At 49.8% G+C, this 14350-nt stretch overlaps 2 protein-coding genes across 3 annotated transcripts; both read left to right on the top strand.

The window, feature by feature from the left end:
• Positions 1–1781: 1781 nt before the first annotated feature.
• LOC134732114 (proline-rich protein 23D1-like) lies at positions 1782–5504 on the top strand. 2 transcript variants are annotated; one of them, XM_063614852.1, is made up of 3 exons: positions 1785–2051; positions 3144–3514; positions 3753–5504. In XM_063614852.1, exon 3 carries the CDS (start codon positions 3804–3806, stop codon positions 4383–4385), a length of 582 nt encoding a protein of 193 aa, XP_063470922.1. In that variant the 5' UTR covers positions 1785–2051; positions 3144–3514; positions 3753–3803; the 3' UTR covers positions 4386–5504. The 2 variants fall into 2 exon arrangements, with proteins under 2 accessions (XP_063470921.1, XP_063470922.1); XM_063614851.1 differs by having other exon boundaries at positions 1782–2051; positions 3144–5504.
• A 4092-nt stretch (positions 5505–9596) lies between these two features.
• Positions 9597–13296, top strand: LOC134732113 (proline-rich protein 23D1-like). Its single transcript, XM_063614850.1, has 2 exons — positions 9597–9863; positions 10956–13296. Exon 2 carries the CDS (start codon positions 11547–11549, stop codon positions 12195–12197), a length of 651 nt encoding a protein of 216 aa, XP_063470920.1. The 5' UTR covers positions 9597–9863; positions 10956–11546; the 3' UTR covers positions 12198–13296.
• The last annotated feature ends 1054 nt before the right edge of the window (positions 13297–14350 follow it).

The following is a 14350-nucleotide window of genomic DNA, read 5'->3' as shown; positions in this document are numbered from 1 at the left end:
CTAATACCTTCACATTGGAGGTTTGAGGGTTAAAATTTAAGCCTAAAGGAAAAAACCTTTTCTTTTTGAGACACGGGCTTGCTCTGTTGCCCAGGCTGAAGTTGAGTGGCACGATCTCGGCTCTCTGCAGCCTTGACATCCCAGGCTCAAGCGATCCTCCCACTTCACCTTCTGAAATACCTGCGACTACAGGCACTTACCACCACACTTGGCTGATTTTTAAATTTTTTGTAGAGGTGGGGACTCGCTACGTTGTCCTGGCTGGTCTCTACCTCCTGGGCCCTTGGGCTCAAGCCAGCCTCCTGCCTTTGCCTCCCAAAGTACTGGGATCACAGGCATTAGCCATCACTCCTAGCCCAAGATATTAATACAGTAAATATTAACACCTATCTCGGATTGGATATCTCATAACGATTACAGGTGGTCACAGGTTACAAGGGTAGTGATAATGGAATCACCACGATCTTGGTGATGCACCATCTAAAACTCCTGCCTTCCTCAATTCTGATCACAGAGATGAAGACCACATGAAACTCTTGCACGTTTTCTTTCACGATTTGGCCTAGAAATGATACATCCAGTCTCCTGGATTTTAGAATGTCCATTTTGAAAATCAAGGAGATGAGGCCAAGACGGTCTTCTGTGTGTGCAGAATGAGATGAGAACTGCATAAATGTCTGAGGCAGTTATTCCATAATTCTCCTATTCACCAATTGTTTTTACACCCCAGATGGAAGGAAGGAAGGAAGGAAGGAAGGGAGGGAGGAGGGAAGGAAGGAAGTAAGGAAGCAGGGAAGGGGAAGGGAGGAAGAAAGGAAGTGCGGAAGGAGGGAGGGAGGGAGGGACAGAGGGAGGGAGGGAGGGAGGGACAAAGGGAGGGAGCGAGGGAGAGACGCAGGGATGGAGGGAGGGAGGCAGGAAGGGACGGAGGGACGGAGGGAGGGACGGAGGGAGGCAGGGAGGGAAGGGACTTAGGGAGGGAGGAAGGGAAGTGATGGAGGGAGGGTGGGAGGCAGGAAGGAAGGAGAAAATATCTGAAAGAAAGAAGAAAAGGAAAGATAGAAAGAGAAAATATCCACCGAAAACACAATGAGTTAACACCAATGGACTTTCTCCATTCAAAGAAGGGTCTGCACCCCAGGAACAGCCACTTCATCCTGGTTAAACGCACACACACACACACACACACACACACGCTTTCTTAGCACATTCAGAAATCCAATCCAAGTTTCCTTCGGGTCATCGTGAGATTCGCAGCAGTATTTGTCAAATGCTCTTAGATTGAACTCCTACAGCACCTTCTTACTTGGATAGGAAGAAAGAAGGCAGCTGATTTAGAAAAAATGGCAGGAATTCAAGGAGAGTCGCTCGGAGATGCTTGTGAATTTCCTTCCGCTTCTGTTCCCTTGACACTTCATTTCATATACATCACATGCCCCAGGACAGCCACTGTGAAAGTTAACATGTTTTTATTGCATGAAAATATAAAAGGCACACATTAAAATCTCTTTGAGCGATAGATGAATTGGGTATTACAGCAAGTGTCTATCATTATTAGGCAAGACCTAGAGGTTGGGAGGGGGCAGGAAACAGGTCGCCTGTTGATGGGATTAGGCAGCTTCTGTTGATTGGTCATCTATCGATTGAGCTATGGCTAAATCCTCCTTGAGGGCCCCTCCCATTGTCATACCGGGAACAGCCAATCACATCAGTTCCTGCTGACAAATCCCCTGGCTCCACACCCTGTTGACAGTATAAAGGATTCCCCCAAGAGCTCAGTTGTCAGAGCCTGATGCACCTGCCGCTGGCTGGCCACGGCCCCGTCGCTCCACAGCGCAAGTCTTCGGGAGCAGCTTTGGGGCTGACACCGCTCTCTCAAATTAAGTAAAGGATCCAGAAACCAAAAAGAAATCTTTGCAGGACACAGACAAACACTGGCATTGGCTGACTTGGAGAACCCTGGAAGTTTTCACCATGAAAGGTTCCCGGCGCCCAAGAAGCCCCAGTGATTCCTGCACGGAATCCAAGAGCGAACACGCGGGAGAGAGCGGGTGAGCTTTGCTATGTGCTGGGGACACCTGCAGGGTGACCTGCCTGTGGGGTGTGTGGGTGTGTGTTGGAGAGAGAGGGGAAGGGAAAGGAGACGCATGAACCTGCCATGAGATTGGGTGTTTTGAATTTGGGGCAAGAGGGAAGTGAGTTGCCCCTAAGTCATCACAAGGTGCTGGGAAGGCTTCTACAACCCAACCACACACATATCTCAGGGCAGCCCCACTTTCAATCCACCCAACCAGCTCCACAGGGAATGGGCTCTGTGGTCTGCAAGAAGGGAGATTGTAGGACCTGATGTCAGGAGTTCATGATCTACTGAGGAAAAAAAGAAAGAGCAGTTTCCCCCTTTTTTAATTTTTAATTTTTATATTTGTATTATTTACTGATTTATTTTATTGAGACAGCGTCTCACTCCGATGGTCCACACTGGAGTGCAGTGGCGCGGTTTTAGCTGACTGCAGGCTCCACCTCTGAGTCTCAGGCCATCCTCCCGCCTGAGCCTCCTGAGTAGGTGAGACCACAGGCGTGCACCACCGTGCCCCACTAATGTTTTGTATTTTTAGTAGAGACTAGGTTTCACCATGTTGCCCAGGCTGCTCTCAAACTCCTGGACTCAAGCAATCCTCCTACCTCGGCCTCCCAAAGTGCTGGGATTATAGGCGTGTGCCATCATGTCTGACAAATTCCTTCCTCTCTTCTTGCTTTTCTTGGAATCCTAAGACCCCGTTCCTATGTTACCTCTACAGACAGAGGTGCCACATTTCCGGCATCTCAACGTCTTTCTCCAGGTCCTCACACCCAAGGAGAGGTTTCTAACTCTCGCCTGCGTGAGCTCCTGAAAGGGTAAACTGCTCCCTGCGGGCACCGACCCTCCTTCCCTGCCTTTTCTTCACCCAGGGAAGCTCAGGTAGATGGGGTGAGAACAAGAACAGCTGGGAGTTAGGACAGATTGGGAGCAGGTCTCACAGGAAGTGGATGACGAGTCCGTGACCTTGAATGAAAGGCAGGGAAGTGGAGTGAATTCGTGGGGATTCGGGGAATTGGACGTCAGGTAACTGCCCGAAATCTGACTGTGTCTCTCTGTCCTACAGCTCCAGCAGCACGCAATCGAATGCCCCAAAACGCCAGAAAGTGGAGGAGCTGGGTCCTCAGCCAGGTGAGGCATCTTCTCTTTTTCATCCTGAGTCTCCTGCTAGGAAGCCTGTGTCCCATCACATCATGAGATGAGCAGCTGTGCTGTCCAGAGTGTCGGGAGCTTCCTCCTGCAGCTCCGTGGGCGGGTGTCCTGTACCTGGCTTCTTCTGCATTTGGTCTTTCTCACGGTGGCACCTTTAACCCTCAAGGGCATCCTGCATGACAAGGGCTTTCACCTGCACACTCTGCTCTCTCCACAGGTGTAGAACCAGCTCCAGTACAGCCAGGTCCCCACCACCCTGCACAGCAGCCCCTGGAGCTGCCCCAGGTAAGGTCGCTCCATCTAGGTGGGCGCGGGTGAGACAGGTCTGCCTGAGCTCCAGGCCCTAGGGGACTTCCAGGAAATGACCCTCCCAAGGGGCGTCAATGAAAGTGCAAATTCTGGGTGTCCCTGCAGGGTTTAATTTATGCCTGGGGAAGTTACCGACAGCTCTCCTGCCTTGGTCTGTCCCTGTTTGAGCCCCCCCTCAGAGGACAATGACTGACCCATGGCTTTTCTCCCCCAGGGCCCACAGCTTCCCCACAGGAAGCTGATCATCGTGGTCCTGGAACCAGGAATGCTCCTGCACCTGCGGCTGGGAGAGGAGGTCTTGCTGCTGGACCCACAGGGAGCCCTGCGACTCAGCCTCGTCAGTGTGCTCCTCCTGGTGGTCCCTGAGCAAGTCCTGATGTCCTTGAAGGATCTCTTGTACCCTGCCCATGCCCGCTGGCTCCTGTTCACGAGCACAGAGACTGTCTGGGAGATTGACATTGAAAATGGATCTGTGAGAGCCCAGAGAGCAGAGAATGTGTGCGTGGCGCCTTCAGTAAAAGAGAGTGAGGCTCCCCAAGGCTTCCTGCCCGTGATGGGACCCCCGTCAAACCTTGTGCATGGAATCGGCCCTTCTTCCCGGCGTGTCCTCTACCTCAAACCTTGCTACAGAGCCGCTGTGCCCCAGGGCTCGTCCCAAATGCCCAAGCCTAGGCCCTGGAGACAGGCTCTGCCTGAAGAATTCAACTTGGATCTCCATGGCCTGGAGCCCCTGCCCAACTCTGCCCTCAGACCTCTACCTCCCTCACCCAGTCCGGAGCCCACAATCTGCCACGAGGTTCTATGGAGGCCAATGTGCAAGGCCCGAAGACGTCTCTTCTCAGGCTGATGGGCCGTGAACCCTCAGGCACCAGATGGCAATCAGAGATGCTCTGTTCAGAATGAAGCACGCCTGCGTTTTCATGGTGTCTGCCTGCACAGGTGTCTCTGCTCCTCGGAGGAGAGATGCTGCGCGAGCTGGAGAGGTGGAGAAATGCTCCGTCCTCTCACCTGAACCTTTGCTCTGCCTCAGATGCTCTTGATTTGTATAAAAGAGCAACCTTGAGATTGGGGCACAAAATATTTGCAAATCTATACACGCAAGGACTGCTCATACCCAGAATACACGGAGACTTGTCAATACTCCAATGGAACAAACAAACGATTCTGTTCAAAACCCAGCAAGAGACTTGAGCAGACATTTCCTCAAAGAGGATGCAAACAAACACTTCAGAAAGTGTTCAGTATCCCTCCCCGGGGAAATGTATGTCAAATACACCTTGAAATACAACCGAGAAGCTCTTAGAGAAGCCACCATGACAATGCCTGACCGTCCCAAGCGCTGCAGAGCATGTGGAGAAAGTGGAACGCTCTGACAGTGCCGGTTGAAATCCAAATGGGACAACCCGCAGGGAGAAAGAGTTTCATTGATTCCTAATCAATGCAATAGGCACTTCTTGGAACCATCTTTCCCACCCTGAGATAGTTGTTCTAAAGAAATTAGAACTCATGTGGACAAGGTTGAGGGCAGAGGCTTCTAGCACCTGTCCTCACCATCGCCAAAACATGGAAGGCACTTTAATGTCACTCAGCAGTGACTAGAAACAGGAACTGTGACCCATTCTTTCAATGGGATGCAATTCAGCAATGAATGGGCTGGGATTTTTGTTTGTAAATTCAGTTCTAAGAATGAGTAGTGAATAAGTTGTTGGAACACTTGAAGGTATGTTTGGACTCTTAGGCTATGTGAGACTTATCCCGAGATTGTAACTCTCATGAAATTGACACGCACATCAAGCCTGTGTGATCGACATTCAGTTTCCAATTGAGGTTTGCTGTAAAACACATACTAGATTTTGCATCAGATAATGAAGCCTTGTAGCATGTATCTTATTCATCACTGCAATGTAAATTCTATTGCTGTTGATTCTATCTGTATTTCTTGGGTTAAATAAAAATGTTAAAATGATTTTCGTCTATTTGCGTTTATTTGCTTTAATGTGTTTGCCCAAAAATCTCCATTTCTGGGCCGGGCGAGGTGGCTGATGCCTGTCATCCCAGCACTTCCGGAGACCGAGGCGGGTGGATCACGAGGTCAGGAGATCGAGACCTTCCTAGCTAACACAGCGAAACCCCATCTCTACGAAAAAACAAATACAAAAAAATCAGCTGGGTGTGGCGGCGGGCGCGCGTAGTCCCAGCTACTCGGGAGGCCGAGGCAGGAGAATGGCGTGAAGACAGGAGGCAGAGCCTGCAGTGAGCCGAGGTCACTCCACTGCACTCCAGCCTGGACGAGAGTGAAAGACCCTGTCTCAAAAAAAAAGAAAACTAAATCTCCATTTCTGCCCACGCCCAGTACTTCCCACTTGTAAACCCAGCACATCGGGAGGCTGAGGGGCGCTGATCACTAGAGCCCAGGAGATGGAAACCAGCCTGGGCAACATGAGGAAACCCCATATCTAGACACAATGCAAAAACTAGGCAGGTGTGGGATCTCCCCACTCCAGAGGCTGAGGAGGGAGGATGCCTTCAGTCCAGGAAGCAGAGGTTGCAGTGATCTGAGATCGTGCCATTGCACTCCATCCTGAGTGACAGAGTGAGACCCGCTCTAAAAATAATTATAATAATAAATAAAGTAAAATGAAATAAAACTCCATTTCTACAGCAAATTGTTTTATTTCTGTTGGGTACAAGGCACAGATGGTAGAGCCCACAGTAAGTGGATTGAGAGGAGCTTTCTCCAGGCAAAAGAGCATCCGCCACTCCACAGATAACAGCACACACACACACACACACACACACACACACACACACACACTCAAACAATCACAAAAGACATCTACGAGTCCATTTATACCCCCACCACAGGTCATCTTCAGATTTCCCCCAGCGTTTCTCAAATGCATGAGTTTGCACTTCTAAGGAGTCTTTTGTGAATAGATCCCCAGAGGTGGTCTCTTTGGACTATTATAGGGGAGTCACAAATAGAAACTCTCTCACAACATCTCATATGCTGCCCCCTTTTTTTTTTTGAGACACAATCTCCCTCTGTCATCCAGGCTGGAGTGCAATGGGACCATCTCAGCTCATCTCACTACAACTTCCGCCTCCCAGGTTCAAGCAATTCTCGTGTCTCAGCCTCCCAAGTAGCTGGGTCTACAGGTGCACCCCACCATACTTGGCTAATTTTTATATTTTCAGTAGAGTTGGGGTTTCACCACATTGGTCAAGCTGCTCTTCAACTCCTGACATCTGGTGATCCGCCCGCCTCGACCTCCCAGAGTGCTGGGATTACAGGCATGTGCCATTGTGCTCGGCATACTTCCATTTTTTAGGAGTTCAAACAAATTCTGGGTAACAATCCCCAAAAGAGTCACTGTAAAAGTCAATTCATTTTGTACTATGGAAACATTAGTAAGACACATAAAAAAAAATCATTTCAGCCAATAAATAAAGAGGCTAGAGAAAAAGTGAGAATCACTCTTATGCCATGTCTACTGGAATGGGTGGGGGGTGGGGCAGGGCTCTCCTGGCCCACCAGGAAGCACCAACACTAGCCGATCAAATGGTCAACAAACAGCATTCTTTTTTTTTTTTCTTTAATTTTTTGAGATAGAGTTTAGCTTTTGTTGCCCAGGCTGGAGTGCAATGGCGCGATCTCAGCTCACCACAACCTCTGCCTCCCAGGTTCAAGTGATTCTCCTGCCTCAGCCTCCCGAGTAGCTGGGATTAAAGGCACGTGCCACTATGACAGGCTGATTTGTATTTTTAGTAGAGTCAGGGTTTCTCCATGTTGGTCAGGCTGATCTTGAACTCCCGACTTCAGATGACTGGCCCCCTTGGCCTCCCAATGTGCTGGGATTACAGGGGTGAACGACCATTCCACCCTGGACAGTATTCTTTACTGATGTATTTATTAATTCACTAACATGAATATTCTAACATTACAAACTAGGCCATTCAACACAACTATGTATTAAGATATAGTTAAGGAAAGAATGTAGTAAAAGCGATTGGGAACATTAACATTGCTTTCCACACATTTTCTTTTTAAGAACGGACATGTGTTTATCACAGTTCTGGAGGCTGGAAGTCCAAGATGAGGGTGCCAGCATTATCTGGGTCTGGTGAGGACCCTCTTCCAGGTTGGAGACTGTCATATCCTCCCTGTCTCCTCTCATGGAAGGTGCTGGCGAGCTCTCTTCTGTCACTTTCAGAAGGGCACTAATCCCATCTACGAGGGCTCCACCTTCATAATCTCATCATCTCCCAATGGCCCCACCTGCTAATACCTTCACATTGGAGGTTTGAGGGTTAAAATTTAAGCCTAAAGGAAAAAACCTTTTCTTTTTGAGACACAGGCTTGCTCTGTTGCCCAGGCTGAAGTTGAGTGGCACGATCTCGGCTCTCTGCAGCCTTGACATCCCAGGCTCAAGCGATCCTCCCACTTCACCTTCTGAAATACCTGCGACTACAGGCACTTACCACCACACTTGGCTGATTTTTAAATTTTTTGTAGAGGTGGGGACTCGCTACGTTGTCCTGGCTGGTCTCTACCTCCTGGGCCCTTGGGCTCAAGCCAGCCTCCTGCCTTTGCCTCCCAAAGTACTGGGATCACAGGCATTAGCCATCACTCCTAGCCCAAGATATTAATACAGTAAATATTAACACCTATCTCGGATTGGATATCTCATAACGATTACAGGTGGTCACAGGTTACAAGGGTAGTGATAATGGAATCACCACGATCTTGGTGATGCACCATCTAAAACTCCTGCCTTCCTCAATTCTGATCACAGAGATGAAGACCACATGAAACTCTTGCACGTTTTCTTTCACGATTTGGCCTAGAAATGATACATCCAGTCTCCTGGATTTTAGAATGTCCATTTTGAAAATCAAGGAGATGAGGCCAAGACGGTCTTCTGTGTGTGCAGAATGAGATGAGAACTGCATAAATGTCTGAGGCAGTTATTCCATAATTCTCCTATTCACCAATTGTTTTTACACCCCAGATGGAAGGAAGGAAGGAAGGAAGGAAGGGAGGGAGGAGGGAAGGAAGGAAGTAAGGAAGCAGGGAAGGGGAAGGGAGGAAGAAAGGAAGTGCGGAAGGAGGGAGGGAGGGAGGGACAGAGGGAGGGAGGGACAAAGGGAGGGAGCGAGGGAGAGACGCAGGGATGGAGGGAGGGAGGCAGGAAGGGACGGAGGGACGGAGGGAGGGACGGAGGGAGGCAGGGAGGGAAGGGACTTAGGGAGGGAGGAAGGGAAGTGATGGAGGGAGGGTGGGAGGCAGGAAGGAAGGAGAAAATATCTGAAAGAAAGAAGAAAAGGAAAGATAGAAAGAGAAAATATCCACCGAAAACACAATGAGTTAACACCAATGGACTTTCTCCATTCAAAGAAGGGTCTGCACCCCAGGAACAGCCACTTCATCCTGGTTAAACACACACACACACACACACACACACACACGCTTTCTTAGCACATTCAGAAATCCAATCCAAGTTTCCTTCGGGTCATCGTGAGATTCGCAGCAGTATTTGTCAAATGCTCTTAGATTGAACTCCTACAGCACCTTCTTACTTGGATAGGAAGAAAGAAGGCAGCTGATTTAGAAAAAATGGCAGGAATTCAAGGAGAGTCGCTCGGAGATGCTTGTGAATTTCCTTCCGCTTCTGTTCCCTTGACACTTCATTTCATATACATCACATGCCCCAGGACAGCCACTGTGAAAGTTAACATGTTTTTATTGCATGAAAATATAAAAGGCACACATTAAAATCTCCTTGAGCGATAGATGAATTGGGTATTACAGCAAGTGTCTATCATTATTAGGCAAGACCTAGAGGTTGGGAGGGGGCAGGAAACAGGTCGCCTGTTGATGGGATTAAGCAGCTTCTGTTGATTGGTCATCTATCGATTGAGCTATGGCTAAATCCTCCTTGAGGGCCCCTCCCATTGTCATACCGGGAACAGCCAATCACATCAGTTCCTGCTGACAAATCCCCTGGCTCCACACCCTGTTGACAGTATAAAGGATTCCCCCAAGAGCTCAGTTGTCAGAGCCTGATGCACCTGCCGCTGGCTGGCCACGGCCCCGTCGCTCCACAGCGCAAGTCTTCGGGAGCAGCTTTGGGGCTGACACCGCTCTCTCAAATTAAGTAAAGGATCCAGAAACCAAAAAGAAATCTTTGCAGGACACAGACAAACACTGGCATTGGCTGACTTGGAGAACCCTGGAAGTTTTCACCATGAAAGGTTCCCGGCGCCCAAGAAGCCCCAGTGATTCCTGCACGGAATCCAAGAGCGAACACGCGGGAGAGAGCGGGTGAGCTTTGCTATGTGCTGGGGACACCTGCAGGGTGACCTGCCTGTGGGGTGTGTGGGTGTGTGTTGGAGAGAGAGGGGAAGGGAAAGGAGACGCATGAACCTGCCATGAGATTGGGTGTTTTGAATTTGGGGCAAGAGGGAAGTGAGTTGCCCCTAAGTCATCACAAGGTGCTGGGAAGGCTTCTACAACCCAACCACACACATATCTCAGGGCAGCCCCACTTTCAATCCACCCAACCAGCTCCACAGGGAATGGGCTCTGTGGTCTGCAAGAAGGGAGATTGTAGGACCTGATGTCAGGAGTTCATGATCTACTGAGGAAAAAAAGAAAGAGCAGTTTCCCCCTTTTTTAATTTTTAATTTTTATATTTGTATTATTTACTGATTTATTTTATTGAGACAGCGTCTCACTCCGATGGTCCACACTGGAGTGCAGTGGCGCGGTTTTAGCTGACTGCAGGCTCCACCTCTGAGTCTCAGGCCATCCTCCCGCCTGAGCCTCCTGAGTAGGTGAGACCACAGGCGTGCACCACCGTGCCCCACTAATGTTTTGTATTTTTAGTAGAGACTAGGTTTCACCATGTTGCCCAGGCTGCTCTCAAACTCCTGGACTCAAGCAATCCTCCTACCTCGGCCTCCCAAAGTGCTGGGATTATAGGCGTGTGCCATCATGTCTGACAAATTCCTTCCTCTCTTCTTGCTTTTCTTGGAATCCTAAGACCCCGTTCCTATGTTACCTCTACAGACAGAGGTGCCACATTTCCGGCATCTCAACGTCTTTCTCCAGGTCCTCACACCCAAGGAGAGGTTTCTAACTCTCGCCTGCGTGAGCTCCTGAAAGGGTAAACTGCTCCCTGCGGGCACCGACCCTCCTTCCCTGCCTTTTCTTCACCCAGGGAAGCTCAGGTAGATGGGGTGAGAACAAGAACAGCTGGGAGTTAGGACAGATTGGGAGCAGGTCTCACAGGAAGTGGATGACGAGTCCGTGACCTTGAATGAAAGGCAGGGAAGTGGAGTGAATTCGTGGGGATTCGGGGAATTGGACGTCAGGTAACTGCCCGAAATCTGACTGTGTCTCTCTGTCCTACAGCTCCAGCAGCACGCAATCGAATGCCCCAAAACGCCAGAAAGTGGAGGAGCTGGGTCCTCAGCCAGGTGAGGCATCTTCTCTTTTTCATCCTGAGTCTCCTGCTAGGAAGCCTGTGTCCCATCACATCATGAGATGAGCAGCTGTGCTGTCCAGAGTGTCGGGAGCTTCCTCCTGCAGCTCCGTGGGCGGGTGTCCTGTACCTGGCTTCTTCTGCATTTGGTCTTTCTCACGGTGGCACCTTTAACCCTCAAGGGCATCCTGCATGACAAGGGCTTTCACCTGCACACTCTGCTCTCTCCACAGGTGTAGAACCAGCTCCAGTACAGCCAGGTCCCCACCACCCTGCACAGCAGCCCCTGGAGCTGCCCCAGGTAAGGTCGCTCCATCTAGGTGGGCGCGGGTGAGACAGGTCTGCCTGAGCTCCAGGCCCTAGGGGACTTCCAGGAAATGACCCTCCCAAGGGGCGTCAATGAAAGTGCAAATTCTGGGTGTCCCTGCAGGGTTTAATTTATGCCTGGGGAAGTTACCGACAGCTCTCCTGCCTTGGTCTGTCCCTGTTTGAGCCCCCCCTCAGAGGACAATGACTGACCCATGGCTTTTCTCCCCCAGGGCCCACAGCTTCCCCACAGGAAGCTGATCATCGTGGTCCTGGAACCAGGAATGCTCCTGCACCTGCGGCTGGGAGAGGAGGTCTTGCTGCTGGACCCACAGGGAGCCCTGCGACTCAGCCTCGTCAGTGTGCTCCTCCTGGTGGTCCCTGAGCAAGTCCTGATGTCCTTGAAGGACCTCTTGTACCCTGCCCATGCCCGCTGGCTCCTGTTCACGAGCACAGAGACTGTCTGGGAGATTGACATTGAAAATGGATCTGTGAGAGCCCAGAGAGCAGAGAATGTGTGCGTGGCGCCTTCAGTAAAAGAGAGTGAGGCTCCCCAAGGCTTCCTGCCCGTGATGGGACCCCCGTCAAACCTTGTGCATGGAATCGGCCCTTCTTCCCGGCGTGTCCTCTACCTCAAACCTTGCTACAGAGCCGCTGTGCCCCAGGGCTCGTCCCAAATGCCCAAGCCTAGGCCCTGGAGACAGGCTCTGCCTGAAGAATTCAACTTGGATCTCCATGGCCTGGAGCCCCTGCCCAACTCTGCCCTCAGACCTCTACCTCCCTCACCCAGTCCGGAGCCCACAATCTGCCACGAGGTTCTATGGAGGCCAATGTGCAAGGCCCGAAGACGTCTCTTCTCAGGCTGATGGGCCGTGAACCCTCAGGCACCAGATGGCAATCAGAGATGCTCTGTTCAGAATGAAGCACGCCTGCGTTTTCATGGTGTCTGCCTGCACAGGTGTCTCTGCTCCTCGGAGGAGAGATGCTGCGCGAGCTGGAGAGGTGGAGAAATGCTCCGTCCTCTCACCTGAACCTTTGCTCTGCCTCAGATGCTCTTGATTTGTATAAAAGAGCAACCTTGAGATTGGGGCACAAAATATTTGCAAATCTATACACGCAAGGACTGCTCATACCCAGAATACACGGAGACTTGTCAATACTCCAATGGAACAAACAAACGATTCTGTTCAAAACCCAGCAAGAGACTTGAGCAGACATTTCCTCAAAGAGGATGCAAACAAACACTTCAGAAAGTGTTCAGTATCCCTCCCCGGGGAAATGTATGTCAAATACACCTTGAAATACAACCGAGAAGCTCTTAGAGAAGCCACCATGACAATGCCTGACCGTCCCAAGCGCTGCAGAGCATGTGGAGAAAGTGGAACGCTCTGACAGTGCCGGTTGAAATCCAAATGGGACAACCCGCAGGGAGAAAGAGTTTCATTGATTCCTAATCAATGCAATAGGCACTTCTTGGAACCATCTTTCCCACCCTGAGATAGTTGTTCTAAAGAAATTAGAACTCATGTGGACAAGGTTGAGGGCAGAGGCTTCTAGCACCTGTCCTCACCATCGCCAAAACATGGAAGGCACTTTAATGTCACTCAGCAGTGACTAGAAACAGGAACTGTGACCCATTCTTTCAATGGGATGCAATTCAGCAATGAATGGGCTGGGATTTTTGTTTGTAAATTCAGTTCCAAGAATGAGTAGTGAATAAGTTGTTGGAACACTTGAAGGTATGTTTGGACTCTTAGGCTATGTGAGACTTATCCCGAGATTGTAACTCTCATGAAATTGACACGCACATCAAGCCTGTGTGATCGACATTCAGTTTCCAATTGAGGTTTGCTGTAAAACACATACTAGATTTTGCATCAGATAATGAAGCCTTGTAGCATGTATCTTATTCATCACTGCAATGTAAATTCTATTGCTGTTGATTCTATCTGTATTTCTTGGGTTAAATAAAAATGTTAAAATGATTTTCGTCTATTTGCGTTTATTTGCTTTAATGTGTTTGCCCAAAAATCTCCATTTCTGGGCCGGGCGAGGTGGCTGATGCCTGTCATCCCAGCACTTCCGGAGACCGAGGCGGGTGGATCACGAGGTCAGGAGATCGAGACCTTCCTAGCTAACACAGCGAAACCCCATCTCTACGAAAAAACAAATACAAAAAAATCAGCTGGGTGTGGCGGCGGGCGCGCGTAGTCCCAGCTACTCGGGAGGCCGAGGCAGGAGAATGGCGTGAAGACAGGAGGCAGAGCCTGCAGTGAGCCGAGGTCACTCCACTGCACTCCAGCCTGGACGAGAGTGAAAGACCCTGTCTCAAAAAAAAAGAAAACTAAATCTCCATTTCTGCCCACGCCCAGTACTTCCCACTTGTAAACCCAGCACATCGGGAGGCTGAGGGGCGCTGATCACTAGAGCCCAGGAGATGGAAACCAGCCTGGGCAACATGAGGAAACCCCATATCTAGACACAATGCAAAAACTAGGCAGGTGTGGGATCTCCCCACTCCAGAGGCTGAGGAGGGAGGATGCCTTCAGTCCAGGAAGCAGAGGTTGCAGTGATCTGAGATCGTGCCATTGCACTCCATCCTGAGTGACAGAGTGAGACCCGCTCTAAAAATAATTATAATAATAAATAAAGTAAAATGAAATAAAACTCCATTTCTACAGCAAATTGTTTTATTTCTGTTGGGTACAAGGCACAGATGGTAGAGCCCACAGTAAGTGGATTGAGAGGAGCTTTCTCCAGGCAAAAGAGCATCCGCCACTCCACAGATAACAGCACACACACACACACACACACACACACACACTCAAACAATCACAAAAGACATCTACGAGTCCATTTATACCCCCACCACAGGTCATCTTCAGATTTCCCCCAGCGTTTCTCAAATGCATGAGTTTGCACTTCTAAGGAGTCTTTTGTGAATAGATCCCCAGAGGTGGTCTCTTTGGACTATTATAGGGGAGTCACAAATAGAAACTCTCTCACAACATCTCATATG

The sequence above is a fragment of the Symphalangus syndactylus genome, chromosome 13, assembly GCF_028878055.3.
Source record: "Symphalangus syndactylus isolate Jambi chromosome 13, NHGRI_mSymSyn1-v2.1_pri, whole genome shotgun sequence".
In the NCBI taxonomy this organism is placed as follows: Eukaryota; Metazoa; Chordata; class Mammalia; order Primates; family Hylobatidae; genus Symphalangus; species Symphalangus syndactylus.
Note: the sequence above shows the minus strand (reverse complement) of the source record. Positions and strands in the feature narration are given on the sequence as shown.